The sequence below is a fragment of the Temnothorax nylanderi genome, unplaced genomic scaffold (assembly GCF_030848795.1).
Source record: "Temnothorax nylanderi isolate EJ_2023f unplaced genomic scaffold, tnyl_v1.0 TNYL_tig0080_pilon, whole genome shotgun sequence".
Lineage (NCBI taxonomy): Eukaryota > Metazoa > Arthropoda > Insecta > Hymenoptera > Formicidae > Temnothorax > Temnothorax nylanderi.
Window position 1 is genome coordinate 108,915 of NW_027249142.1, and position 27,693 is coordinate 136,607.

At 43.8% G+C, this 27,693-nt stretch overlaps 4 protein-coding genes across 5 annotated transcripts; 2 read left to right on the forward strand and 2 right to left on the reverse strand.

The window, feature by feature from the left end:
- Nucleotides 1-14: 14 nt before the first annotated feature.
- On the forward strand, nucleotides 15-4,106 carry LOC139774355 (synaptic vesicle 2-related protein). Its single transcript, XM_071709568.1, has 10 exons — nucleotides 15-407; nucleotides 638-799; nucleotides 1,042-1,204; nucleotides 1,441-1,562; nucleotides 2,105-2,343; nucleotides 2,747-2,916; nucleotides 2,996-3,237; nucleotides 3,463-3,622; nucleotides 3,763-3,878; nucleotides 3,941-4,106. The coding sequence occupies exons 1-10, from the start codon at nucleotides 371-373 to the stop codon at nucleotides 3,997-3,999; spliced, it is 1,470 nt and encodes a 489-aa protein (XP_071565669.1). The 5' UTR covers nucleotides 15-370; the 3' UTR covers nucleotides 4,000-4,106.
- A 703-nt stretch (nucleotides 4,107-4,809) lies between these two features.
- LOC139774354 (uncharacterized) lies at nucleotides 4,810-20,515 on the forward strand. Of its 2 annotated transcripts, none has more exons than XM_071709565.1 (13): nucleotides 4,810-7,313; nucleotides 7,864-8,015; nucleotides 8,749-9,024; nucleotides 9,362-9,518; nucleotides 11,781-12,160; nucleotides 12,459-12,775; nucleotides 13,204-13,427; nucleotides 13,513-13,686; nucleotides 13,947-14,496; nucleotides 14,573-14,649; nucleotides 14,826-14,905; nucleotides 15,179-15,449; nucleotides 15,571-20,515. In XM_071709565.1, the coding sequence occupies exons 1-13, from the start codon at nucleotides 6,254-6,256 to the stop codon at nucleotides 17,655-17,657; spliced, it is 5,805 nt and encodes a 1,934-aa protein (XP_071565666.1). In that variant the 5' UTR covers nucleotides 4,810-6,253; the 3' UTR covers nucleotides 17,658-20,515. The 2 variants fall into 2 exon arrangements, with proteins under 2 accessions (XP_071565666.1, XP_071565667.1); XM_071709566.1 differs by having other exon boundaries at nucleotides 11,841-12,160.
- Nucleotides 10,056-11,976, reverse strand: LOC139774351 (uncharacterized). Its single transcript, XM_071709556.1, has 2 exons — nucleotides 11,077-11,976; nucleotides 10,056-10,733 (listed from the first exon to the last, which is right to left on the reverse strand). The coding sequence occupies exons 1-2, from the start codon at nucleotides 11,320-11,322 to the stop codon at nucleotides 10,056-10,058; spliced, it is 924 nt and encodes a 307-aa protein (XP_071565657.1). The 5' UTR covers nucleotides 11,323-11,976.
- A 2,705-nt stretch (nucleotides 20,516-23,220) lies between the features above and the next one.
- Nucleotides 23,221-26,698, reverse strand: Ato (atonal). The gene has a single exon (XM_071709569.1). The coding sequence runs from the start codon at nucleotides 24,790-24,792 to the stop codon at nucleotides 23,926-23,928; it is 867 nt and encodes a 288-aa protein (XP_071565670.1). The 5' UTR covers nucleotides 24,793-26,698; the 3' UTR covers nucleotides 23,221-23,925.
- Between the last annotated feature and the right edge of the window lie 995 nt (nucleotides 26,699-27,693).

Consider the following 27,693-nt stretch of genomic DNA (forward strand, 5'->3'; position numbering starts at 1 on the left):
AACGGGTTGTCACAAGTCGTCACGAGTATCGATTAAGAAATGCTGAGTGAGTTTAGCGGCACAAAAATCTCGATAGGAAAAAGCTCAAATGACTGGAATATTACTATCGAAGTCCGTGCGAGGTTCAAGTTCAAGTCGTCAGAAATGCCGCCTTATTTTCAACGCGTTATAGTAGTCGTAACTGCCAATATTTTCCTTTATTAATCTTTGTGTCATAATTAGTAATTCAACATAAGGATTTCGACGAGAATTTTGAGCTGGCAAATTGCAAAAAACTTTATTTTACGTTTGATATTTGATTTAATAACCTATTCTTTGGCGAATTTTCTACGCTATTGCCTATTGCGATAAGATTGTCACATCACGTGGCATGAGTGACGATTGCGAGACTGCAATAACTGAAACAGGTAAGGACGAAAAATTGGACCAAATTATTTGCATTCTCCTGGGAAAATTGCTTATTATATTGTATCAATTATATATTTCCGGACAGAAAAACCCAACCATAACGAGACGCGTTACATAACTTTGACATTACACGATAATTATGATACTTACATCTGCATTTGAGAAATAAGTTTTTCTAATTAGAAAAATATCTAAAAATGCACACTTTAAATTTGTAAATTTAATGCAGGATGGGGTATCTGGCATTATTTCACCGTCGCTTTATGCGGCTTACTGTCGCTTGCGGAAGCAAGCACTTCCCTGACTGTTCCTATCGTGGCACCGCTGATAGCGTGCGATTTAAAGCTCAATAGAGATCAAGCCACAATGCCTATCGCTACTTCCAGTTTCGGTATACGATTTAAAAACTAATATCTTAGTGAATTTTACACTAAAATGTTAAATTGGCAATTTAATCAGATTGAAATTAAATTATTCCATTGAATTAGTTATCCAATATAAATTTATATCTCTTTTCTTATTATACAAAAGCTAAATTTGTATACAAAAGCAAAATTATGTATTTTTAGTTGTGCGCGCGTTAAAACATATACCAGTTCCCTATGGTTTTTTAATCGCATTGATCACACTTAGGAATGGCAGTAGGTACGTTTCTGTTTGGAACTATATCAGACGTTGCAGGCCGTAGAAAATCTATCCCGATTACTATGTGCATCGTGTTTTTCGCCTCAGCTACTCTTTCCTTCGCCCAAGCTAATTTTTTGATAAACTTGTCGGTATTCATGTTAGGATTGGGGTAAGTTCTCAACCTTTTATAACGAAATTTTATTAGCATATGTATTTCATATTTGCAGTTTTTTTTATCAAAATACTAAAAATATTTCTGCTTGCATTTTTGGTATGCAAAGAAGCGAAAAATATCGTAAAAACAATACATCAAAATGCAGATCATGCTTCCGTAGTTGCATGACAGTGAATTTTATTAACATGCGGGTGATAATTGCGTCATTGACGTAAAGTTGATATTCGTAGAGTGGCCGGAAATAATATCGTTCTGAGAGTTTATCTCATCGAGTGCCTACCGATGAGAAAGAGAGGAACGTGTTTAGCTGTAATCGACATGTTCTGGGTGGTCGGCTATTTATCAGCCTTAGGTAATATCGAATGATTTTACAAAATAATTCCTCATGATTTAAGTTTATTACATTTATTTAATTTATTAAATTCTCTCTCCATGCTTTTTGATCATTGATTATAATTCCAATTCAATTCATAATTTATTCTTTTTATTAAACAATTTATTTCTCTGATATCTGCATTCCGAATGCGTTAAAATGTAACTTTAACGAGTGTAAAAGATAAGCTTTGGACTGAACATTTACGTAAATTATTTTTATTTCATTTGACATCTTTGTTTATTTAAAAAATACAACGACTTTTAAAGATAATTTCATTTGTGCGCTTTTTACAATTCAACGTTAACGAAATAAAGAAAATGGAAGATTCAGTTGTAGACCGATTAAAAGGAAGAGTCAATCTATATTTAATCTTATCCAATTAACAACTGACAATGAGTTCAAAGATTAATGTTTAATATTTACAGAAAGATTTAAACTCTACTGAAATTTTCAGTTATTTTCTCGTCGAGAGAAACGTTATGTCGAAAAATTACAAAGAGATTCCTTTGTTCGGAAAGGCATTTCCTGGTCCATGATGCCGTCCGTCATACGCATGCTGGACAAGGAATTCCGACCGAGTTCCTGGCGAGTACTCGTCATTATCTGCGGCACGCTGAGCTTGGTGATCGTCTGCACCTCGGGTCTCCTATTGCCAAGTCCTCGGTACTCGTTGCATCGTCAACGACCGAGACAAGCGCTTGCGGTGCTCCAACAGATGTACGCCATCAATAATTCGAAGCACGCCGACATCTACCCGGTACGGCAATTCAATCCTCCCTCGAAGATCTCGTTATTTCCTAGACTAGACCATTCCATTTCTAATCCTCGCCTGCTATCGCTCAAATCCTGAATAGACGATTCTATAAACTCGGTTTGTGGGAAGAGATAAAACAGGAGCATGGATAGCAAATTATATATAGGACAGTTAAATCATATATAATTACAGAAAGATAATTTATTTATAACTAGATGAGGAATGAATATCTTAATAATTTATCATTTAATTATTTAATTTACATTCATATAATTATATCATATAATTATCATTCAATTTATCGCATCTAAATATTTATCTGAAATGAATATGTGTCTTTTGATATTTTTATATATTTTATTCTCTTTGATGACTCTTTTATTTCCCCGGAATTGTTCTTTACCAGATCCAGATCAGGGACTTAGAAGGCTGCGTGCGTCCAGACGACGAAGATGAAAGTGGCAGTATTCAAAGGTACTTCACGAAGACCTGCGAACGGATCCGCAGAATATACAAGCCTCCGTATAAGCGTGTGACACTGTGCGGAATGTTAGCGTGTCTTCTGCACTTGCCCGGGTAATAAAGGAGGTTCCCTCGTGAGCTATTTGTCTCTTGCACTCCGATCGCAAGGAGAATCACGAGAACGATGTTTAAGATTCGCTTGGCTCGCTCTGTGGAACACGCACGTTCTCCAGGAAACGGAGAAGGCCTACGTCGTAAGCGGGAACGGCACGTGTAACGTCGACGTCCAGAGCATAGCGTTGGACTTTTTACGAAGCTGCGACGAGGTGAACGAGACACGTTTCGAGCTGCTGTCCCTGGTGTCATTAGGCTACGTGCTGGGAGAGACGTTGCTCATCGTTGGAATCGACGTCGTTGGCAGAAGGCCGTGTTTAAGTAAACATCTAAACTTCTAAACGACCGCCAAAGATTGCTATCGCAATTAAGAGCGTCCAACCAAAATGCACTATTCAATTGAATTTCAAAACTTTGTGTTCTTTACGTTTTCTAAAATTCACAATTTCTAAATTATCGACTTGAAATCTTTTTAATATAATCGTGAAGATATACTACGTTATATTATATTTAGCGTAAAAGGATTTCTTCTTTGATTGCCTTCAGTATTTTCGGGACTGGCGGGTGGCGTGGCCTCGCTCATGCTTATTTTTCGATTGCACCACGCGATTCGTGTAATTCTGTCGTCGATTTTCCTGGCCGCTTACGCTATCGGATGCACGACGACGTGCGTTTTGCTGCTGGAAAATTATCCCACCGCTCTGAGGTAGGTCGCGCGAAACGGAACGTTCGTTCCGCGGCACGTTCCGGCTAATCTTAGACCATCAGACGCGTTTTCGGGAATCAAATGTTTGCGGACGCGCGGTAGTAATAAAATTCGTATAGCTTTTCTGGTATCGGTTCCAGAGGCACGGTAATGGGTCTGACGAGGATACTTCCCCACTTGACGGTTTTCGCGTTGCAGCTCTTCCTGAGGACGACCTGCCTGCTAAGTATAATCGTCGCGTCGGCCAGCTTGATGGGTACGAAGAAGCGATTCGTTGTGTTTATGATTTTGATGTACTAAATGTCGAATATCTCGCAGGTGCGGCGATTGTGATGCTACTAGTGCCTGATTTAACCAGATTACCGATGAAGGAATAGTTCATACGTATATATGTATATGTATATAAGGGAAGATGTACTTTTTCAGAGTCGCAATTGTATTTTTCTCAAATAAAATTTTACTTTACGCGCACTTCGCCAAGGTCCATCAGCGTTGAACAATTTGTTAAATTTATTAAATTGCACATAGAAAAAAAAGAAGTGTCAAATAAATACTTACAGACTTGAATTAATGAGATTATATATTGCATTAAACGAAGAAAACTTGCTTGAATGAAGTCATTTATAGTTAACAAAGTTTTATACAGTTCAACCAAGAAAAAAAGTTAAAATTTTTATAAAAGGATTATAGATTGTTGCGTATATACAAGTATATAAATTTTGATTTGACGCTTCTTTTCTTCTGTTATCACTAACAATAAGGTATAACTTAAAACATCAGCTTAATATCCCGCTAGGCAAGCCAAGAAATCTTATATTCTACATTTTCCTATAATGGACCCGCAATTCTTAGAAAGGGTTCTCTAACGCGCGATAGCGAAAGTAGCACGGCGAGCCTTTATGATCGGTAGCGTCATTCCGCGCTCGCGGCGCTTATAAATAAGGACCGTACGGTCGCGTCTTCCCGCCGCCGCCTTCCCGTCTATTTTCGACGACGGGAACAGGAAGAGCGCTCTCGCACGCGAGCAGTCGCGCATGCCCGCCTACCGACGCGAAGACTCCCGTCTCGGCGTCGCGACGCCTTTGCAACTCGTGCGTGTACTCGACACACACACACACACACGCACGCATCCGCCGTAAATACGTACGGCCGAATGCTCGTCACCGAAAATAATTCGGCGCGCTATCGGCCGAAGTCTCGAAACGCGCGGCGTCCGACGTGCTTCTCGCTCTCGCCAGCGAAGAGGCGACCTCGCGAGGTCGCGCGACCGGATTCCCGTCGTTTCGGAGGACGTCGCGAGGGCGAAACGATCGAGAGTGCGCCGAGAATGCGAATCTACGATTTCAATTTCGGCGATTGAATATAAAAAAAAAAGAAGGAAGGAAGACACGTTCTCGCGTGGACGTAATTGCGACTGATTAATCGAAACGCTTCATCAAGAAAGTCTTTCGATACCATGGTAACAATGGTGTACGTGGGTGGTGAAAAAGTAATATATATTCCCAGTTTGTATCAACTATATTTTGAAAGACAGACTCTATGATGGAATGAATTTTGAGAGTAAAAATTCAAAACGGGGGTGTAACATCACTCTCTTCTCCGGATAGAGCGACGTGGAAGAAATCGGGCGGATCGTAACAAAGAAATCGTGCTCCGCGTAAAACAAAAAGATGTGCTTCTTTGACCTATATAAATAGATAATTAAATTGGCGATTTAATATTATCGCAGCTAATGTCATACGCCATATGAGTGAGATCTAATAAACTTTTTTAATACATCGAGCCAAAAACATCACGTTCGATTGGATAAAAAAAAGAGACGGGTGAAGAAACTGGATGAAGCAATCATATGAACACTATAGAAAGCGTAAATCGTGGTGGAGAGTCTCAGTGCCGAATAAATAAAGAAAGGAATTGATGTTTCTACTTTGTAGTTTTTGTGCTTCTCCGGTTCTTACGGCAAGGAGGAAAAGCGGCGTTAGTGCATTCGAAATCCATTACCGCGCGTTCGCTTCCCATAATATTTATACGATCGGATGTTTATGGGAGGAATCAACACTTCGCTCGTACCATCAATTTATAGATCGCATTTCCGTCTACCGGAGCGTACAGAAACAAATCTGACAAAGAACATTTATTATGGTACAAACATTTGGACAAAGATATTCGGATTTCTCGAAGTAAACCGGAGTAAACGAAATATATACGAGTGGCGTAAAAGAATACGTAATAAAATTCTTTCAATAAAAACCGCTTGATACGCATAATAATGACGAAATAGAAAAAAAAAACAGCGCTTATGATCGCTTAACAAGATATAAATATTCCGATATTACAGATTTCTTTTTACTGAAACAACAAAATATATAATGAAATAATATTACCTAACATTAAAATTAAAATAAATATTTAGAATCCGAGAAGATTTCTGATACAAATCCAAGTTACTCGAATTTTATGGACGTGTAACCGCACGTGACGACACGTTACGGCGCTGTTTCGGTAAAACCACTAAAACCACATAAAAGATGACACCGTCGTTAAATTCCCATAATTGTCGTTCGTTAAATATTGCCCGTCGCGTTCCGCGGAGTATCTAGATCTCGCATCCTCGCTCCCGCGATCCATCCGATGGCGAAAGATAATGCCCGGCCGGCCGAGGAATCCGGCGCGTTCGAAGCCGAGAGGAAGCTCGACAGGTCGGGCTGCCCGAGCCGTTCGCGAGATCAAAGAGGAGCTGCCAGGGTCAAGGACAAGCCCGAGGAGGGTCGACTTCCGACCCCGCCTCCGGATCCGCAGTGCTCGCCGGTCGCGCTCGCGCGGGATTACCGCTCGGGGATGACGTCCCGCGGTGGGCCCGGCGAGGAGGAAGAGGAGGATCTCGCGGTTTATCTCGGCGAGCTCGGCGCGTCGCCGTTCGAGGGTCACTCGTTCGACTACGACACCATGCCGAACTCGGCGACCTCGGCGATGGGGGGTGACGCGATCCCCTTCACCGAGGAGGCGTTCGAGCACCTGGACCGGCTGTGCGCGCTGACGGAGCAGATCCTGGAACTGCGGGCGCGCAACTCCGAGTACTTCCGGCGCGTGCGGGGTCTGGAGCGCGCGAAGGTACAGCGGAACGCGAATCGTCGGCTGGAGATCGCTCTGGCGAACGGCGAGGAGCTGCATCATGACTTCGCCGACGAGGACACCGGTTTCGCGGAGTCGCTGCTGGACGCGATGCTGTCGAACTGCCGGGACGCCGGGTCCTCGACGCCACGGAGGAGCGAGCGCTCGAGCGTGCGATCGTCCGCGTCGTCGAGACAGCGGAGCCGATCGCTCGTGCCGATCGAGCAGAATCTCGGATCGCGCCTGGTCGAGCGGACGGGCGAGGCGGACAAACGTGGGGCGAGGAACGCGGGTCGCAACGGCGGCCCGAAGATCAGCAAGTGGACCAGGGTGAAGGCGGCCTTCAAATGGGAGCGTGCGTGCACGAACGATCTCGCGGACATCGCGGAATCGGACGCACCACCGGCGACCACGTCGCCGACGCCGACAACGAAGTATCTGCGAATCCCGGATGCAACCACCGCCGGAAGCTGGAGCACCGGATCGGCGCTGTCGCCTTGCACCAGCGAAGTCTCCAGCCCATCCACGCCGATCGGCAGAGTATCGTCCACGTCGTCGTCCAACGACGACGTGTTCGACGGTGAGAATATGAATCTACTGTTTTCATAATGCAGTCCCAAAGTGGACGCTGCATTATACATTCATTGATTCAAAAGCAAATTGGTCTAGGACAGAAATTTCGAGACTAATATCGGAGTCGTTTTAAAATTAAGGGTGTTTACGGACCAAATTTCAAAATTGATAATTATAAAAGATTCTGATTAGCCATAAGTAGATTCTTTCTTAATGGAGAATTACCAAGATATTTAATATTAAAATTTGTAAATTGATAATTATAAAAGTTTCTTAGCCGTAAGCAGATTTCTCCTTAATAAAAAATTATCAAGATACTTAATATTAAAAGAGCAAACTTGATCTTAAATTTGATAATAAATATGTTTGATTGTTAATATGCTGAAAATTTAATGCAACAACGATACGACATACTTGTATCTTTACAATATTGCAATATTACAAAATACTACAAAACTACCTCTCTACACGTTTACAATAATTGGTAAATTCGAGTCTTGGAGTACGAAAAATTATGCATAAGAAAAAATTATGCTAATAATAATACATCCTTTTAGATTCGCGCAAAAATATCGTCAACTATCCAGATCGACATTCGCCTCTCGTGAAGGACGATAAGAAAAGGGACGATCCAGATCGGTACGGTCGATCGCTGGATCGTGACACTCCCATTACTGAGAGCGCCGATTCCATAGAATCTCATAATGAGGTAACGCCAAAATGGGGGAAATCCCACAATTTAATTAATGCTGCAATTAAATTACGGGAAATCTGGTAATTTAATTGCATGGCACCAGTCTTTCTCGTACAAATTTTGTTCTACGTGCGCAACGTGTCCGCAATTGCCAGCGTCGACGGTAATTCGCGAAAGCAGCAGTTTGATAAGAACGTCTCGCGAAATTCCTTTTCCGCGACACGAGTGGCGGTGTACATACAAGTGCCGACTTAAAAATATCCACGGCAACATGCGCGCGTGCCGCGCACGACCGCGCCCGTTGAATTTCTTTGATCAACGTGTCGCGGGCGTATCCGTTAACGGACAGATGGTTCCAGCATTCTGACAATGAGACAAATCTCTTCCAGACAGTCTTTAAATCGCGCTCGTACATTTGTAACTGAGTTTTACCGTTGTTAACAATTATCTCGATATCTAAATTAGAGCGAATCCCCGATTCTCCGATTTTGGAATTGAGGAAATGCGGATTCCATGTCCCATGTTTAAGGGTGTAATTTGTTTCTTCTTCTTCCACAGAATGTTTTGGATTGTTTTTTATTCAAGATATTAATTTATTCTTGGCATATATTACATGTATTAATAAACGGGCATTATTTGTTATTGATTACCGTGGAACTCATAAATGTATTCTATTTTTGTTTAAAAGAAGAAGATAGAAATCTTAAAAAATTATTATCGCGTAAAATGTTTGCGTTCTCTCAATTAGGCTAATCGCGGTAAACCACTGATTCGCATTATACCGGAATCGGACGCGACGATGCACGCTGCAAGCGGAAGTGGGAAAGATCCTGAAGTGTCGGCGAAGAGACCGACGCCGACTCTGACGATCACGATACCGTCGAACGAGGAGGAGATCAGAAGTTTGTCCTCCCCGGAATCGATGTCTCCTCTGCCGTCGAGCGCGCAGGATTCCGGCGGAAGCTCGCCGCAACGTCCCAGGATGCGGCCGGACATTTTAAGCCTGAGGGAATTCAAACGGCAGGTTGGACGAGTGATTCGCACAAATTTCTGGCGTTCGCGATATTTTCCTGTATCTTCATATTTGCTTTCGTCACCGTTAAATATAGACTTTAATCGTCAAGTCGAGAGAAAGCCCACTCCCCCTATGACGTTCGCCGAAACTGAAACAAAATTTCTTTCTTTCCGTCTTTAACGCGCGTTTGGGGATGCATTGCTGCGGGATTTGGACGAAACGCGCCTCCCGTATTCGTCTACGAAGAAAATGAGGCTGTAAATAGCGCGAATTCCGCGGCGATGCTTTCCCTTGCCAAACGGTTGTCACGTCGCCGTGACACGCAGAATCTGATGTTTACTTCCAGTATTCGACGATCGAGGAAGCGGTAACGCCCGCGCCAAAGATACAGCAGCAAGATTCGAAATGGAACAAGGTCAGACGCGCCTTTCTGACAAACGCCACCTTCAGCGTTCCTCCGAGCCCGATTAGAGTGGTCGCGGCGCAATCGTTCGCGAACGATGGTAAGAGTTTACTAAACAGTACGGTAAAGCTTCCCAGAGAACATTGCTAGACCGAATTCTGCGAATTCTGAATTAACATTAGTAACTGTATTAATTGCGAAGAAGCTACTAATGCAAGATATCTATAATAGAATCAGTTATCAATTAAATTTTTAATTAAATCTTTAAATCTATCAATTAAATCTTTAAAAAAGCCTGAGTAAATTTTCGATCTCTTTTAGAATCTCGTCTTCACATCCAGTAGTTTTACTACCAATTCTCGCGAAGTCTTTTACACTTTTCTGCCATAAATCTTCATTCAAAAGAAACATTATGTACGTATATCCAAACACAAAGGCACGCGATAGGTAAACGATTCTGTTACGCATTTATTTCTGAAGTTCGAAACAGCGGGGGGGTCGAGTTCTCCGAATTATCCGCAATTTTAAGATCGTTTGATCAATGAAATGATTAATTAGAGATAACTTTTTCGTTTCTATTATTTTGATTCTCGTTACATTTCTCGAGTTTGTTTAACAGCTCGCTCACGCTGTTTGCTTATTTCCGAGTTTTATCTTTTTTCCGCCACTTGCCCGACTTTCTCAGCTGGACGATACATTTCTCCAGGTATCTCGAGAAATCGGCTGTTTTTTTACGGTTTATCTCTATCGCTTCCCGCGCCATTATCTCGTGCGCTCTCAGGACCGTCTCGCGAAACTTGCCGATCTCCTCGAACTTGCGACGCGCTTCCTCGTTCATCCGATCGAGAATCCTCGTCGCTTCGTCCGATTGTTCCTTCGTACATTTCGCGAAATCGAGAAGAACATCATATTTACGACATGCAACGAGATTTCTCTCCGCGCTCTCGACGGAGGTCGACACGTCGCTTCGCAATCTATTCAGCATAAATGCTATGCGCTTCACATTCGGCTCGATCGCTCGTTCTAGAGCATCGAAAGATCGTCTTATCTCGTCGTTGAGCATCAACGTCTCCTTTCGCATCCAGCTGCCGTAAGAAACATCCAGCTTGATCAGTTCATCCAGCTTCCTCGTCGTCTTCTTGAGGAGATCCTCCAATTGAGTTGCACGAGCAGCCTTACTGCTATCTAAACGACTCTTCACATCGTTTGCAATCAATTGCGATTCATGCTCCACGAATTTTACCAGATTTTTAATGTGGAGCTTTAGGGATTGTCGCGCCTTTATATAATCGTCACCGGCTGTAATTGCTTTGCACTAAAATTTATTACGCTTTATGAAATTACATTAATAAATTATAATATTGTCATATATGTTACATATTTTTTGCGAAGATATTTTTAGAAGCAACGAGATAGTCTATTTTTATAAAGCAATTTTTATTAAATAATCAGATACTCGAGTTACGGGCTTTTAATTCTTATAATATCAATAATTTAATTTTTCTCAATAAAACACAATTACTTTATCTAAATTATTGAGAGATCTACTTTAAACGCATAACATTTTCAAAATTTGTATTTAACCTATTTGCATGGTTTTATTCAAAAATTTGTAGGGGTTGGATTAAAAATAAGGTGAAGAGTAACTTGCGACTTACTTTAGGTTTAGGCTTGGAAAACAACTTCTTACAGCAGAGTTGTGCGAGAGATGGTTTTGGACATCGTTCAAGTTTCTTTCGGTACTGTTCGGGGGTTAAACGAATTTCGTTTTCTGGCCACTCGATAAACTTGCCATTTCGTGTCACTTTCTTACTGAAGTGAAGAACGGGCAATGAAGTTTTCGCAACATTATTCAGAATTTGACAGCACACTTGAAAATTTTTTGGCAACATACCCACTCGCATAAGTGTCACATGTTGCTCTTGTCAAAACGAAATAAAAATCGTGAATATGCGTGATAAACAAAAGACATCGGTTTGGTTAAAAAGAAATATTAAAGTGTCAATTCAAATACACATTAAATATAAGAATAAAAGATTCTTGAGGACGTTAATATTTTTATGAACTATTTATTATACTTATCGCTTAATATGTACTCTGTGTTGCTACTATTGCTATTAAACGCACCTCGCGAGAATAGCTTGAATTTAATGTACGGATTTATGAGTGTACGTCGCGCTGTATCTTTTTAGTTCAATGTCAGTCATCAAGCTTCTATAAACCCTTCTATTTCTAGCTTTAAGTGCCTATGCTTGAGAAACACGAGCAAATCCCGCAAAAATCCCGAAGGTCTCTTAACTGTTTTGCATGTTTACCACTGCGCTTCTCGTCGCCGCATAAAATGTCTTCGTTGTAAATGCAGATACGCGCCGAGCTCGCAGCTGTAGCGAAAGCGTCGAGGATCTCGGTAAAACCGTTGCAGGTACCAATAACAACGGCAATTACTATCGGGAAGCGCGCAGGGATTATCAGGCGCTGCGGGAGAAGTTCGGCGCCGAGTTCCATCGGAAGCTGATCGAGTGGGAGCGGCTGAAGGGGCCAGCGCAGAACGCTCGCAACGGCCTGCCGTTGAACGAGGAACGGCTCGCGCCCGAGTTTAGGAAGAAGCTGCAGGACTGGAAGCGAGCGAAGAAAGGTCGTCGGTCTGCCGCGGCCATCGAGCAGCAGCGCGTTAGCCGTCGACGGTTGACCGACTGGCAGCTCTGGCGCTCCTCCTCGAAACCCGAGCCCAGATGTTACGGTGTACGTTGATCTCGCGAGCAATCGCGTGAAAAGTAACAAGTATCTCGGGGAAAAAGAGGGCCGGATTAAAGCTTGTAATCTTGTAAAGTTTGGGACGACTTGGATTCAAATCGCAAAATCTTTTATTATACGATTAGTTCTTCTAGACTTTTAGAGTAAGATCTAAGATCAGGGACCACTTCTGAAACTTCGCGCAACTATAAGAGATCTTTTTCGTGTCGCGAATGATACGATATCTATGCCTATTCTTTGATTCGCAACATTTCTGACTGTTCTTTCGACATGTCTTGCACGACAGAAAAATCAGAACTCGACCGGCTCGCGCGGAAGCTGCGCGAGTATCGGCAGCGCGGGGAGCTTCGGCAGCGACGGGAAGCAGCATCTCTGCGAGGATTTCATCAAAAGGATGGAGACGTGGAGGAGGATGAGCGAGGCCGCGTGTCGAAGCAGCGAGAGACCGAAGTCACCGACGACGAGTCGTGTTGCGTCTGACATCGACGAAACGGAGTTTCTCGCTCTGGAAAAGCTGCTACTGCTGTTCGGGCAGAGAACCAGGAAGGAGCTTCGAGAGAGTGACGCGAGACAGCTGAACGATTGCTTCGATGGCGATTCAAGGTATAAAAATTCGAGCGGTGTAGCAAGAATAGCTTTAATTTAATTTACAGATTCGCGGGCGTACTTTGCTCTATCTTTTTTAAATCACTGTCCTCTGTACGCTATAGAAAAAAGATCTAATTTATTAAATTTGTTTCTGAATGCTGCGACCAATTTCTGACTTAAAACTTTTGATTTTAAAATGTATAATTTCACAATATATAAGTTTGCAAACTAAAGCAGAAAAATAAGACCAGAAAAAGCTTCTATAAATTTTATTATGTGTCAAAACAAAGGAAACTTCAATTTTCTTATGGTAAAGGACATAATTTCAAGATTTAGAAACAATATATAGTGGATCCCTTTTTCATCGCGATACTTTTATTAAATATAAATATAAAGTAAATAGAAACTGAGCTCTGTGAATTATTATTTTTGATTAATTTAAGATTCATGACTACATCTCGAGGGGTAAACTGCGGCAACGAAGTGTTGATTCGCACCTCCGTCGGCTCTTACCGTTTCGAGGGTATATCTCGAGAATTTACGAGGAAGCTGTACGACTGGGAGAAGTACCGCGGGATATCACCGAGATCCTCTACGTTCCGCCTCTTGGGGCCGGGCTACACGCCGTTCGCGCAAGATTCGGACGGAGTTGCGTTGGAAGAACCAAGTACGACGCGTAATATTGAGTAATTTTGCGAGACTTGATATTCTGAAGTAATAGCTGCTAAAATATTGTTATTCCGTAATTGCAGGCAAGAATCATGCATTCCACTGGACCCTGAAGAGATCTAAGTCCGACGGAAGCGTCTTCGAAGGGAGCCTTCGTGACGAATCGATCACGCTACGTCGCTCCGCGAGTCTTCAATCTCTCACTTCTGCAGACAAGCTTGAAGACGACACTCGGATGGGCGTCTTACCGGTCTCTAGTAAGTACGCTATTCTACTAATGATCTTTCCGAAACGTTCTTAACATTTTTAACATTCTCAAACAATCCTTACATTTGTACACAAAAATTCTGAATTTATATTCTTAATTATTTTACACTTTGTTTCACACCTAATTATATAAATATCTCACTTTTGCTTATTTACGTTTGATTTGTCTAATTGTAAGTTATACCTGCCGTCACATCTAATTTTCTCTCAATTTACTAATAGTAATAATTATTGCATTTACTTGTCGCAGATAACTCACAGGGGATCAAAGATCCGGAGGACGCAATGGTAGAGGACTCCGAGCCAGAGGCGATGATTGTCGACATCGAGGACGTTATCGAGGAGACCGCCAGCCCTTTGGCAGGAGTGCAACCCCATCAAACGCCAGTGTACTGTGTCGCGGCCAGCGAAACCACCAGCATTGCCGTTCCTCTTGGCACGGTCACATCGAGCCACGAGCCCTCGCCGGTGTTCCTAATCAAGGCCGAGGAGGATGAGGCCTGCGAACGATGGAACACCGGCGGGAAAATCGGTCCGCAGGCTTGCTCGAGCGAGAACAGTCCGAGTCCGGAATACTTTCCGGTGTCTGAGGACTGGCACGGAAAAACGACGTCTTTGGACGAGGACAGGTCGAGCTGGGAGCCGAGCTGGTGCAAGGAAAGCAAGGAGGACGACGACTCGACGGGATGGACCGAGAAAAAGCGGCGCTCGATCCCGGATTCCGGCGATTCCGTTAAGTCCGACTGTTCAATCGGATGGAATCGAGACACTTGGGACGAATCGGGCGATGAAGCAAACAGGTAAGTCTACGAATCGTTTCCTCGACAAGTTATCGCTCTTTGACAATCGTGTAAAAAATCGGTGATGTGTTCTCAGAGATTCGCTGAGACTCGAATTGCCCTCTACGCCGACTTGCGAGAGTAAAAATGATAAAAGAAAGCAAGACTTTCTCGGTAAGACATCCCAAATACTATTTTTTTTTTCGATTACCAAGTTGAAGTCTTTAACAGTTAATTACGTCTTTCATTTCGCGATGTTTTCTAAGTTTGTCAACTTCCCGTAAACTGCGCACCTTGGAAGGAAAGCAAAGATAATATTACTTTCCTTATTTTCCGATATTCTATTTCAGAAAGTGACAACGTCGAATCTACGCACTTTGCGAAGAGTCTCGAAACCTCATCGACGGCTTCGAATGCGGGAGAACTTACGGTACATTTAAAACTAAAGTTCAATCTTACTTTAATCTTACTTTAATGTATAAATTTTTCGCACGTTGCCATTTATCTAACTATAATATTTTTCGCGCGAAGCATGAATGCATAATAAAAGAACGAATCGTCTATTTTACGGGTAAGACTTGCTTTATCCCGCTCGTCAAAATTCGCAAGACCGATCGAGTCACTGCGCCCGAGGCTCAAACTTTTTGGAAAAGTAAGTTTTATCATAACGCAATTGAAATTAGAGTCCTGTCGGTACAACCAGGACCCACCGCTCACGTGCAAGGGGATGGACGAGGCGCGTAAGGATGAGACGTGTGAGAAGACGATCGAGAGTCTAGCGGATGAATTATCGAATAACGAACGGACGAGTGAGGCAAAGAATCTCCAAGATGACGAAGACGACGTGAAGGCCGAACGAGGAGAGATAATTTTCGACGCGGATTTTTGCGCTTATCAATCAACAAAAACGGTACCATCGTCGGACTCTCGCGATTCCAAGGAAATCTCACTGAAATTGTCAAATTTAAATTCAGGTAAGTTCATATTTTTCTTGAATTTTATAACTTTCATTATTTTATTTGTTTGCCTTAATTACCGTTACTTTATATCTTTTTTTCTTACAAGAATCTCATTATGTTAATTCTTCTGTCGCAGAGAATAACAAGGATACATTGGAATATCGCGTTGATGGCGAAAACGAGGCTTCAGCACATTATGAGAGTTGCGGGTCACCCGAGTTGCAGACCGATGCGGATCGGCATTACGAAATTCTTACGTTTAAAAACGAGATGTGCGGCGATACGATGGATAATCGTCTGTACGAGCCAGTCGACTATCACGAAATTTGCAGCTCCTACGACAACAGAAGTAACTGTGTAAAAGAGATTTCTTCGTTACCGGAAATGAAGAAGTCAAATCTGGAAAGTCCGAGAGGTCTTTTTACCAATTCCACCATTCAGACTGTTCCTATAACCGTCGCCAGGGACGACAAAACACGCTGTTTAGAGAGAATTCTTATCAACGAGGAGACTTTAAATAAGATAATTGTCCCCACGGCGTGTACGGAGAGCGGGACGAAATCCGCGGAGAAAATTCGAGATCGTTTCTCAAGCCTGGACGAGACCGCGGCCGTCAATAATAACGTATCTAAAAAAATGACACGCGATCATCAAGTCGAGGGTGTTAAGAAGGATTCTTCCACCAAAAACGTCTTCGTGAAGACGAAGCGCATGATCTTCGGCCCGTTTCGTCGATCAGAGGATCGACCGTCCTCGAGAAAGCAGAGCGACAGCTCCGTCGACGGTCGATCTTCCGACCGACGTTCGTCGAAATCCAAGAGCAAATCGAGATCGGCGTCGCCGAAATTGTGCCGACAGGACGCTCTCCTGCGAGTCTCGTTGTCGCTGCCGTGGCCTCTGCGCTCGACGTCGAAGGAGAACGAGGTTTCCTTCCAAGCTGAGTCCAGGAGAAGCTCAGGAAGCAAGGTGGAAGACGCAACAACGACCCCGGTGAAAAATTCACCGTACGAAGAGAATAACGTGGAAAATAAAAAACTGAACAAACAATTAAGTAACGAAGAGCCACCATTCATTGATGTAGAATATGTAGATGAAGAAAAAATTCGTCAATCAGACACAGAGTTTGCGACCGCTCCCTTGAACGTGTGCTCGATCGAGACAACTTCTGCACGAATTTCTGAGCATCTAGAGAAATCAAAGATAACCGAGTGGGATCAAAGCGCGTGCCGAATACGAGGCGAACTCAAATGCAGTCAGACACAGGACGATGGAGAACGCAATATCAAGTGGAGTCAAGTGCAATTCGAAGGTAGAGGCGACAGGGAAAGAAACCACAGTCAAAAGCGCGAAGAAAGATGGCAAGAGGTAAAATTCGGTCGGAAACAGAGCGAAGCGAAGCAGCAAGACGAGAATCACGCGAGATGCGACGCTGTACCGTCGGACTTGATGCACAAGCTCAGGATACTCTCGGACGCCGCGGCGAAAAGAGAAGGGCGAACGACGACGGCGGACTCCTCCGTGGTCAGCAGCTTAGAATCGCGTTCCTCTAGAATACGGCGCGCCAAGGAGAGCTTCCTGTCACGGCGAGGCGGTCCTTTCTGTCGCTCCGTGATGGAAGTTGCCGCCAACCCTGAAGATCCTTGGGGACGGACGTTGACGACTCAGTTATCGATGCCCACGGAAATATCGGGATCGAACGGAATCATGGAAACTGCTTCGAAGTCGGAAGAACCGGAAGATGTGAGAAACCGAACGGGAACAACGACGTTGACCGCGGAAAACGAAACCGTCTCTCTGGGCGAGGACAAGGTCGACGCGCGCCAAGTAGGAGATCGCACGATCGACGTCGCCGTTCGATCGGATTCCCTGGTGAAATCGGCGAGCGCCGGCATGATCAACGTGGATCCCGATACGTTCGATCGGCTGGTCACGACCGATCGCGGGTGCGAGTCTCTGCCGAGGGTGATCGCGAAGCGCCGCGACTCCTCGAGCCCGTTGGCGAAGATCGTCGGGAAACTGAAGCTATCGCGATTGATTCGCACCCGGAACGTCGATGGCGGTAATATGAGCACGATCTCGACGTTGTGCAGGCAGAGTTTGTTGATCGATATGCGAAATCGACGAAGTAACGGGCGGGAGATTGAGAATGATCTGGCCGAGGATGCGACAGACGATACTGATGACGATCATTCGGATGAATCTTCTAAAACGGTTCAGGAATGAATCTGTTCTCTAATCGAGGTTATTTATGTAATATTCCAGGTGTCTATGAGATTTTTTAAAACCTGTTTCTTAAGCTTGCTTCGTCTTATAATAATGAAAGGATATTAATCTTCAGTAATAGAATAGCCTACGAGCGAATTAAGAAGTAGCATGTAATTAAATAGCGTGTCTTAAGAGCTGTATTTGTCAATTAAATCATGCTTATACGATAATAGAAACAACGGTGCGTTTAATTTTAACGCGTACTACCGATGTTAATCAACTTGCGAAGGTAAAATGCAAATAGCACACGTTAAATCGTCGCTCAGTTTCGCGCTCTTATTTTATTTGCAAATTCTTCCACCAATTAGATATTAACGTTTAGATAATTTTTTTTATTAACTAGAACGTTGAAGCACTAATGATACTAAATTAAGAGCACTTCACGCGAATTAAGCTTCTTGGGAATTAATAAGTAACAAAACAGTTTTTATATTCGTAATAGTTGCTTATAACAAAATACTTAATTGTTGGAGTTAAAATAAAGGGCGAGCATGAAACAAGATTGATGCGATTTCACCGTTTAATCTTGTAACATAAGTATTTCTTATCAGTTCCTTTCTTACAATCTCTTGTTAATATCACTCGTGTTAAATGTCTCAAGAATCTTACGAGTGAGTTCGTACTTTTAGAAGAAAGATTGCGATTCTGATGATTAAATTACGCAAAGTCGTGCTTTTTTTTCTAAACAATGCTGCAATGCTTGCACAAACACGGTCTCCCCGCTTCATTTTTTCCCGCAACGAATAATAAACACAATGAGACGACGACGGTTACGGGTCCGGCCGGTGTTTGATTAAACGGGATTAATGTCCCCGGGGCGATCTCGAGTGGTAAGGCGGAGAGTGAGGGGAGACGAGCGCGTGTCACGAGCGCGTGCCTCCCCGAAGTCGCCATGGCTCGATTCTCCGTCACCCCTTCGCCACCCCTTCGCCACCCCACGTGCCCTCTCGAGCCCGCTTCTCCGGTTGGGCCGACCCTTCCGCCGCGGCCGCTGCAGCCACGGCGGAAGCCCTTTCCACGTGGAACCGGGAGAGGATCGAGCCGTCGAACCGTTCGCTCGATCGCATTAAGCGGATCTCATTTGGCCTCCAAACGATCGTGCAAACAAACCGTTGACTGGCGTCAGCGACTCGTTTTCAGTACGCGCGTATTGTACAAAGCGTAACGACGACAGGAGTGCCATGGGAAGGATGTTGATCTCCGACGAGTCGACATCCCTTGGGATACCGGGGATGCAAACTCGCATTTACGTTCTGCTGAGTTTTAATTTTCTTCTATACATATACGTGTATCGTGAACGAAACACGTTCAATTTTCTTCCGTGAGCATCGCAAGGAAAGCATTTGTTGCTGTTCGTGACGATATAAATTTATTTGTTTAAACGACAGCGTGAAAAGAATAATCTTAGATAACTTTATAATCTTAGATAATGAAAAAAAGAATTTATAAAGCGAAATAAATAAATTTGTTATTATAAATTTCAATAGTATCGAAAAGAGTTACTAAAGGAAAGATATTTTGTCACATAAATACTTCTTTGGAAATAATAGAACGGTATTTTGCCCACATCTCGTGTAGCCTTCGATACTTAGAGATAATCGAGGATTGAGGACTTTGAAAAGATTACGAGATATTGTATCTTCTAGAGGGTGGAGCCGAGTACGCGCCGGTCTGTGAAACGCGTTGGGAAAAACGACCGCAGGTACAGGATCCTCCGTCGATTTACGATTTGAGACGCGCGAACGCGGGATCGTCGACGCGGGGCACAATGGGCGGTCGTGTTGCTCGTTGCCTTCTCCAGGATCGAACTGTCCGTCTACCTGCGTCTATAATCCGGAAGCGTTCGCGGGATCACGCACGAGCGGGCACGTTGTAAGAGATACCGCATCGTGGGATCGCGATGTGATTTCGTACGATCTCTCGTACGAAAAGGAAATTTCTCCTGGATCCCCTCTTCCCTTTCTTCTTAAATAATACGCGCGATCGACTTCCGTCGGACCACCCGGGCGGGAGACTGTGCGACGATTTTAGAGCTTTTCTAAGTGATACCCCTATTGAAAGGGAGCAGAAATTATCTATTGCATTTGTCGATTGTTCGTCGACGGACTTCTGCGCCCGCGATTGAGAGTCACTCCGTACATTTATTCATTTCTTCATCTCTGCCTTGCAAAATGAAAACATTTTCCCTGCGAACAAGCTCGAGCGAGTTCATTGAATGTATTATACAGCAGACTCGAGCTTGAACGAGCGGGCAGGAGGCGTACGTTGGTCGCGACTTGGTCGTGCGAGCGAATGACAGCGAAACGTCGTCGACGAGGAGCGACTGATTCATGTCCACCGCGGTCGGCACTCCGAGTAATTCCGCTGCGACGGGTGCACAAGTAGACGTATACGCTGTTTATCTTCTCCCACGTGGCCGAGTCTCATTCTGCCACGTGTCTCGATGCCTCTCAATTCCAACGAGATCGATTAAAAACGCGAAAATGTTTTTAGCGAACGATTGTCCGATTCTTCAAAGTCGGGATATGCTTTAAAATATTAGAAGGGTCGTTAGAGCTTTATTTTTAAGTATTGCTTATTTAGAATATACTTAAGAATGTATGTAAGTCTTGCGATTGGTACGCAATGTTTAATAGAATCTATTTTTTATTGCGTTAGTGAATTGAAAGTATCGGAATTAGATTCTACAAATGTTAAATTAAAGCTGCGGTATGTAGGTATCTTATAGTACAGCAAGTCATCATGTTAGAGCTGTAATGAATATTAGAAATCTTCTCTTTAGCTTTCTGAAAAAATAAAAAGCTTAGAATATCCTTCCTGAAGTCTACAATTAATATCAGATGCTAGTGTGGTTTAAAAAACACTCCTATCAACCAAGCGCGCATATTTCCGCCGCATATTTCGTCGCAATCCCTAATTCCAGTCACTTAGATATCTCATCCATAAATTATTATTCAGTCTGTCCGGCTGTGCCCACGAAGAAGAGGGGCCCAGGAGGAGACACAGGTGCTGCGGAGACACCGGCGCGGGGGCTGCCGAATGCGCGGCCGGCATTCGACAAATTTCGACCGGCCGATCGTGGTTATCGCTCGATCCGGTCGCGAGATTGCGCTATCCCGACGCTTAATCCCCCGTCCCGGTCCCGATCCCGATGCGATGCGGTAGCCCGATCCCGAGGACCGTAGATATTCGGCTGCGTATTCAGCGCGCGCGTTAGACCGTCTCTCAAATAAAGCAATCTCCAAGATCGGACAACGACGCGGCGGCGGTTTGTCCCTTTATCCACCTCCCCTTCCCGCCCGATCGCGAAAGTAGCCATTGCGCTGACCGCTGGCCGCAGCCGGACTCCCCCTTTGTCAGAAAACAGAGCCTACTTGACAGAGCGGAGGTGGTAGTCGACTCCGCAGAATTAATCGCCTCGGGGAATATTTACGTTCTCTCGTCCAAAAGGGCCTGTCCCATCGCCTGTCTCCACCTTTCTTCTTCGCTCCCACGACGGTCCCTGGGTCCCTCGGTATTCCTCCTCCTTCTCCTCCATCGTGGAGATCCTCGCGGTTAGATGCGACCGTGAATCGGTGCTTCGCGATGACCACTTACGGTAGTTTGATCTTATCGCGACGGAGACCGCAGCGGGGGGCGAAAAAACGTTAAATGCCACGTGACGAAGCGCGAGAAGTATAATTAGCTTCCTGAATGTTTTAATTAATATGTTTCATAACGCAGGGAGAAAACTTGTGAACGCGCTATTATAGAGAGATTATAATTAGATCTTAGGATCTCACATCGAACGTATTAATAATTTTAGTTCCCAAAGTTGTGGAATTTTTAAAATAGATGTTATATGTATTTAATGTAATAATTTTCATATGTAGGTACTCAGTTATAATAATTTCTGTTGCAGCGGAATTGTAATTAAGCTTGTTAGCTTAGTTACAATGAATATGTGAAATATGGGGGAAAATTTTTTTTTTATTATCGGCAATGTAATAAAGCAATTGGCAAAACGCGCTTTTTCGGGAAAAGGGATGTTGCAGTACAAGTTAGCACTTGGGATTTACCTTTCTCGCCGTTCTGGCTGAAAGGGATGCTCGTGAGTCTGTCGGTTTGCGCACGGAAGTTTGCTCTATCGCCCAAATAGCGTTAAATACGGAAAGGACGGAGGCACTTCTATTGTCACTGGAACACTGGTCGGTTTATGATTCTCCAACAGTGTTGACTTAGACGCCGCATCACTTCGTTTATCGGTATCCCGAAGAATTTCATATTTATCTAGCGTTTACGGAAGTTCACGCTTACATGTTTTCACACGCGAAACTTGGAAGCCGAACTTTATGAAACTGAAGCTATCCACTTTCTTAATTGTTTAAGGAAGCGAATTGCTTCAGTTGCACAAAGTCCTAATGTTCTTATATGTATTAGTATTGACTGTTATAGTCGCCAATCGTACATAGCTTGATGACGAACAATGAATAACAAATTACTAGTATATTAGCTTAACTCTTAAATAAATCCAAGAGATTCTCCGAGGAATTAAATGTTTCGAAAAATCCTAACTTCATGCGCGAAGCTACGTCGAGATTTAAGGAGAAAACATATAGTCTCTTGCGAGTTTTCTGTCAAGATAAGATTAGAATTGTCACTGTACCAAATCATTGTCTATATTTTTTACATGTTGCATAAAAAAGCGGTTTCTCAAAAGCATAATTTTTCTCGTCGCAGACGAGAATAATGGTCGTTCATGATTTTTTAAATTTCGCTAAGCGAAATTTAAAAGCTTCATCCGCTGAAGGAAGGATAGGCTGAGAATGTGTAAGGTGCACACGCAGGACGCGCGAGAAGGAAGAAAGGGAAGGAAGGAGTCATTGCCGAAGGAAGAAGTCTGCAGGTTCTCAAATTGCGATGAAACCAGGCACCGACGCGTCGCGCGGGTTTCATATAACGACCGGACCACCGATGGTGGTGCTGCCCATCTCTTTTGCTTCTTCGACGGATACTCATCCATCCATCGACCCCGTCGCGCTGGCGAATTCTTGCTCCGAGGAGTTGCGTGCACGCACGAAAAGTGGATCGACGATCGACGTCGACGTCGACGGGGACAAATGCGACGGGGAGAAATGCGAAAGATGATGACGATAACGGATCGCGCGAAATTGAAAGTACGAGAAACAATATGGGAAGTTAGATCTGCAATCGAAATAATTTCAGACATTATATGTGATACGATGTCGCGCAATCGTAGATATTTAAAGGTCGAGGTATGTACGCGGAAAATAAAGAAGTGTCAAATCAAAACTTATATACTCGTATATACGTAAAACAATCTATAATCTTCTAGAATTTTAATTTACTCTTTATATCAATCCTTTTTCTTGGTTAAAATATAAATTTTATTCAAGCAAGTTTTCTTCGTTTAACGCAATATAATAATCATTTCAAGATTATAGATTGTTGCGTATATATGAGTATACAAGTCTTGATTTGACATTTCTTTTTTTTTCTGTGTAAAATTATTGTAGAATAGTTACTGTAGAATATAGTTTTATTTTGTAAAAATACATCGCGTTTTCAGTCTCGCAAGAAGTATAGCTATATGCTGTATTAAAAATAAATTATAGTATACACAGTTTAGCGGGCGATATGATACAGCACTTAACACTAACTAACTTAAGGGACTATGATACAAAATTTACAGGTTTATTTACATACGTATCGTTAATATTCTGTATGAGATCGCTGTTATCTGTTATTATCACATTTTCCAGTATTTATGCAATTGCTATGAATATGAAATAGCTTCATGAGTTTCAAAAATTTTTTAAATGTTGAAAATATTGACAAATATTATCAAACATGCTTTCAAAGCGATAGATACAAGTCAAGATAACTGTTCATTCAATTTGTCAATTATGTACGAACAATTTTTTAATTTAAAGGCACGTGTCTCAGATGCGATAATATTAACTGCATTAGAGAATAATCGTTCTCCAAATCTCTATATTACGTAGTCAATCTACTACTTTCTATCTTTCTGATACAGTTTTCACGTTAGCGCTTACGTTAGCAATTGGCTTAGCTTCGATCGCGGCATATTAAATAATGTCGAGAGAGACGAACTCGCGAATCACGTATCGTTCGATCGGCTTCTCTTTGCCGAGCTTAGAGAAACTTATTGGTTTCCGGTATCGTGGCGAACAAACGCACTCCCTCCTCTTCCTCTTCCTCTTGCTCACTGCAGCAGGTCGTAAAGCGCGGTGATATAAGATTGAGCCATCTGCAGGGTCTCGTATTTCGATAACTGTCTATCGTTGCCCAGGGACGGCAGGTAAGTGCGCAGCCTGTCGAACGCCTTGTTCAGATTCTGCATCCGTCTTCTCTCGCGCGCGTTCGCGGCCAGCCGGCGTTTCCTCACGATGGTCGAGTTGACGTACTTGCCCCGCCTGCGTGGGTCACGTCCGCCGGAAGTGATGTGCGCGTTCTCCGGATGATCCGCGCCACCGTCGCTGACCTCGTCCGCGTCCTCCTCGCTGTCGCCGTCCAACGTCCGGTCGGACAGGCCGCTGCTGGAGTTGCTGATGACGCTGCCGTGGCAGGACCGCGTTTTATCGGCGTCCAGGTTGATCGTCTCCTCGACGTCCTCGCGCTCGCCGTCCAGATTGATCATCTCCTCGGCCACGAGATGGTCCATCGCGTCGACGCGCAGCCGTTTGTTCCCGATGTCGCTCAAGCCCAATGTCGTCGACGATCCCCGCTTCATCGTCGCGTTTCTCTTATCCTTGATGATCGAGCCCAGCAGCCGATACGTCGGCGCGCTGTTGACCGTTTCCGGTTCCGACGAGATCGACAACGTAGTGGCGGGACTGACGGAGCGTAGACTGGCGGTGGGGCTCGGGGTATGCCAGCCGTCGCTGCAGTTATTGCTGTCGTAGACGAGGCTCTGCGGCACGGCGAGGGTGCTGACGGGCGGCAGGCCAACGGTCTTGCCCGTCGTCTTCGCGTAACTCGGCAGGTCCAGGTACGCGCAGCTAGGCACAAGCGGCTCGTCCTCGCGCGGCGGAAACATGTATCCGTAACGGAACATCTCCTGCAGTTCCATAGCAGGATTTACGCGTTGGAACAATGCACGCGCGCGCGCTCGCGCGACTACTCCACGTGAAGAGCGAAGGATCCCGCGCCGCTCTTTTCTTCCGCCGCTCGGAAAGATCCTTTCACTGAAACTTCGCACTTCGTTGAACGGAGAACGGGTGGAGAACGAAGAATCCGCCTCCCCTCTTGTTCCGCGGCCTCGCTCCTTTTATCGGAATCGCAAATTGAGACGAACGATATGTCGAAGGGCACGATGATACTAAGATTGTCAACAGTTAGAGGATGACTTTCTCGCGCCTCGATCGATACGTCGAGTCGAGCCACGGGGTGGTTCTGAAGCCGGGTGGACCGGCGTCGGGATATTTATGCGTTCGCGGAGCGAGGCACCCTCGCGTAGCACGTGCCGGGCCACCAATCGTGGCCGAGCTCGGTTCCCCACTTTACGATGGGTACCAGGACCCCGGACTCGGGGTACGCGAGCGGGGGCCGCAACAGGTGGCCCGGCGCCTCCGTCGTACACGCACGATCTCCTCGCACACGGAGCCCCGCGTAGCCATTAAAGTCATAGCGCATAAAAAGATGTAAGCAGAGGAACTTGAGTAGCGAGTGAATGAATCGCGGTCAAGCATTCTCGAAAATGCGAGTTAAGCTCGGTTGCAGTCGGATTGACTTGCTGAAGTTTCATCTTATGTTACGCGTAATGAAATTTTCGTGAGCTCTTCGCGATGTACATACGAACACGATTAAACGAAATAATGATGAAGGGCACCCTCTTCGTAATAATGCTTGCTGTCAAGGCACTTCCTCGTTCTACGGTAGATATGTTCTTGCGCCACTTCAAGCGCGACACCGGAAAATTGCTCTTAACATGTGCGCAAGGGAGAATATGCACCTTGTGGTCAGATACACAACGGACACTCGTGGCAGGTGGAAAATATTGTATTAAGTATCGCAATTGGATCACCTTACGAATTTTATATAACTATATATCCAGGAATGTAATTTGTTAGAATGCAGGGGATGTCATAGAAGCGAGTTTTGCCATTGTTTTCAATATTTTTGTTGAAAGATTAAATAAGTTTAGCGAAAATTCAGTGCGAAGAGAGTCGATTTGTCATAGAAGCGAGTTTTGCCATTTTTTTCAATATTTTTGTTGGAAGATTATATAGATAAGTTTAGCGAAAATTCAGTGCGAAGAGAGTCGGTTTACCTCCAGAACGTTTCGTCTCGTAAAAACTCGGTAGGTTTCTTGAATGTTTGTTGCAGTGATTTGTAATAAAAAACGCTTAATCTCTAAATATGATCTGAAGACAGATCATTTAGACATTTTCCGGAATGCAACAACTCTGTTCGAGCGCTACGTGAACCGGGAGAGATCGACAGACCCCGGGTTCGCCCGGTTTTCCCCGAGATAAAAACGGATCGCGTCTACACAAAAGGGTGCAAATACTTTAAGGGCGTAAGGTCCAGTTACATCTTTACTCGCTCAATTAGCGAAAACAGGTAGGATAAGGTTTGCGGCGACCGCGACACGGTGGTCCGTGGCAACCCGATCTCTGTCATTCCCCATTCCGAGCGCGCGCAGCCGTCTTGGATTTCGGAGATCGCCTCACAGCCGCCCGAAAATTCTTCCTAAGTAGTCGGAACGATAATCCTCTACTTAAAAACCTTCCGTATTTTTTTGGCGGGGACGCGCGTGCAAAATGCGAACGCGCGCGTCTCCGCGGCTCGACGCGCGATTTCGTCTCGCGTGTTTCGATGTTCCCTTAAAAAAAAAAATGCAAAAAAGTTGTGAGATAGAAAGAACAAATGGAAAATGTAAAGAAAGAAGAAATTCTTGATTTTCGTAATTCAACTTTTCAAATTTTGAAATTTTAGATATTGCAATCTCTTTGCTTATTGTATACTTTCCTTACTTTCTTAATACTTTCGGATATTCGTGAATTTAGATTTTCACGTTAAAAGCCTTCAAACTTGAAATTTTAAGAATTACAATTTTTAGAATTTTTCTGTTTAACAAATAGGAAGATATTTATAAAACAAGCGTTTTGTATAATGAAATATGTATATATAATGCATGTTCTATATTATACAATATTTTTAAAAAATCACAAATTCTCATACATTATCAATGATACAATAGGTGTCTCAAGTCACTAGATGACTTTAAGATATAATGTCCTTTAGGTTCTTACATTAAAACACTTTTTTTTCTCGCGGATAGCTTATATCGGCCCCAGGTGGTTCGAGATTTTTCTTGCATCGCGTCCTCCTTACAGTTTCCAATATCCCGCGCGAGATATTCTCGCTTTTTTTCCGTTCATCAGGCGCAATTTAAAAATTGATCGCTTTCATCTATTATCATCTCGTTCCACGGATGGAATTGTGGCGGAACCAATAATTAGGACGGCGAAGCGTAAGTCTGGCCTACCTGCCTCTCTGCCCTTGCCCTAATCCACCTATACATATATACGTATACCTCCACCTTTTACCTTTGTATCTACCTGCCCGTGACGTCGGAGTTGCGCGCTCAACCCACTCATTCCGCTGCGTGTCTGGACTCCTTGACTTGCCAGAAACTCGCCGACGCAAGCGGAACCGGACGAGATAACGCATTTATCAAGAAACTGCTTTCCAGAAGAACCGAAATTACACGGCTCATAATTCGATTCTCATGATTTGTACAAATGTAAGCTGAGAATGCAAAACTATGAGACACCGCGAAAGATACTTTTACATAATTTGAAATAACTATGTTCAAAGATATATAACAATCCTTATTAACGTGGAAAAAATATACATATAGATACAAAGAAGATATATATTTAAGGATAATAAATCTAACGAATATCGATAAAAATTGTTTGCATATTGCTGAAGATATGAAAAGTGGAAAGACACTCAGACAATT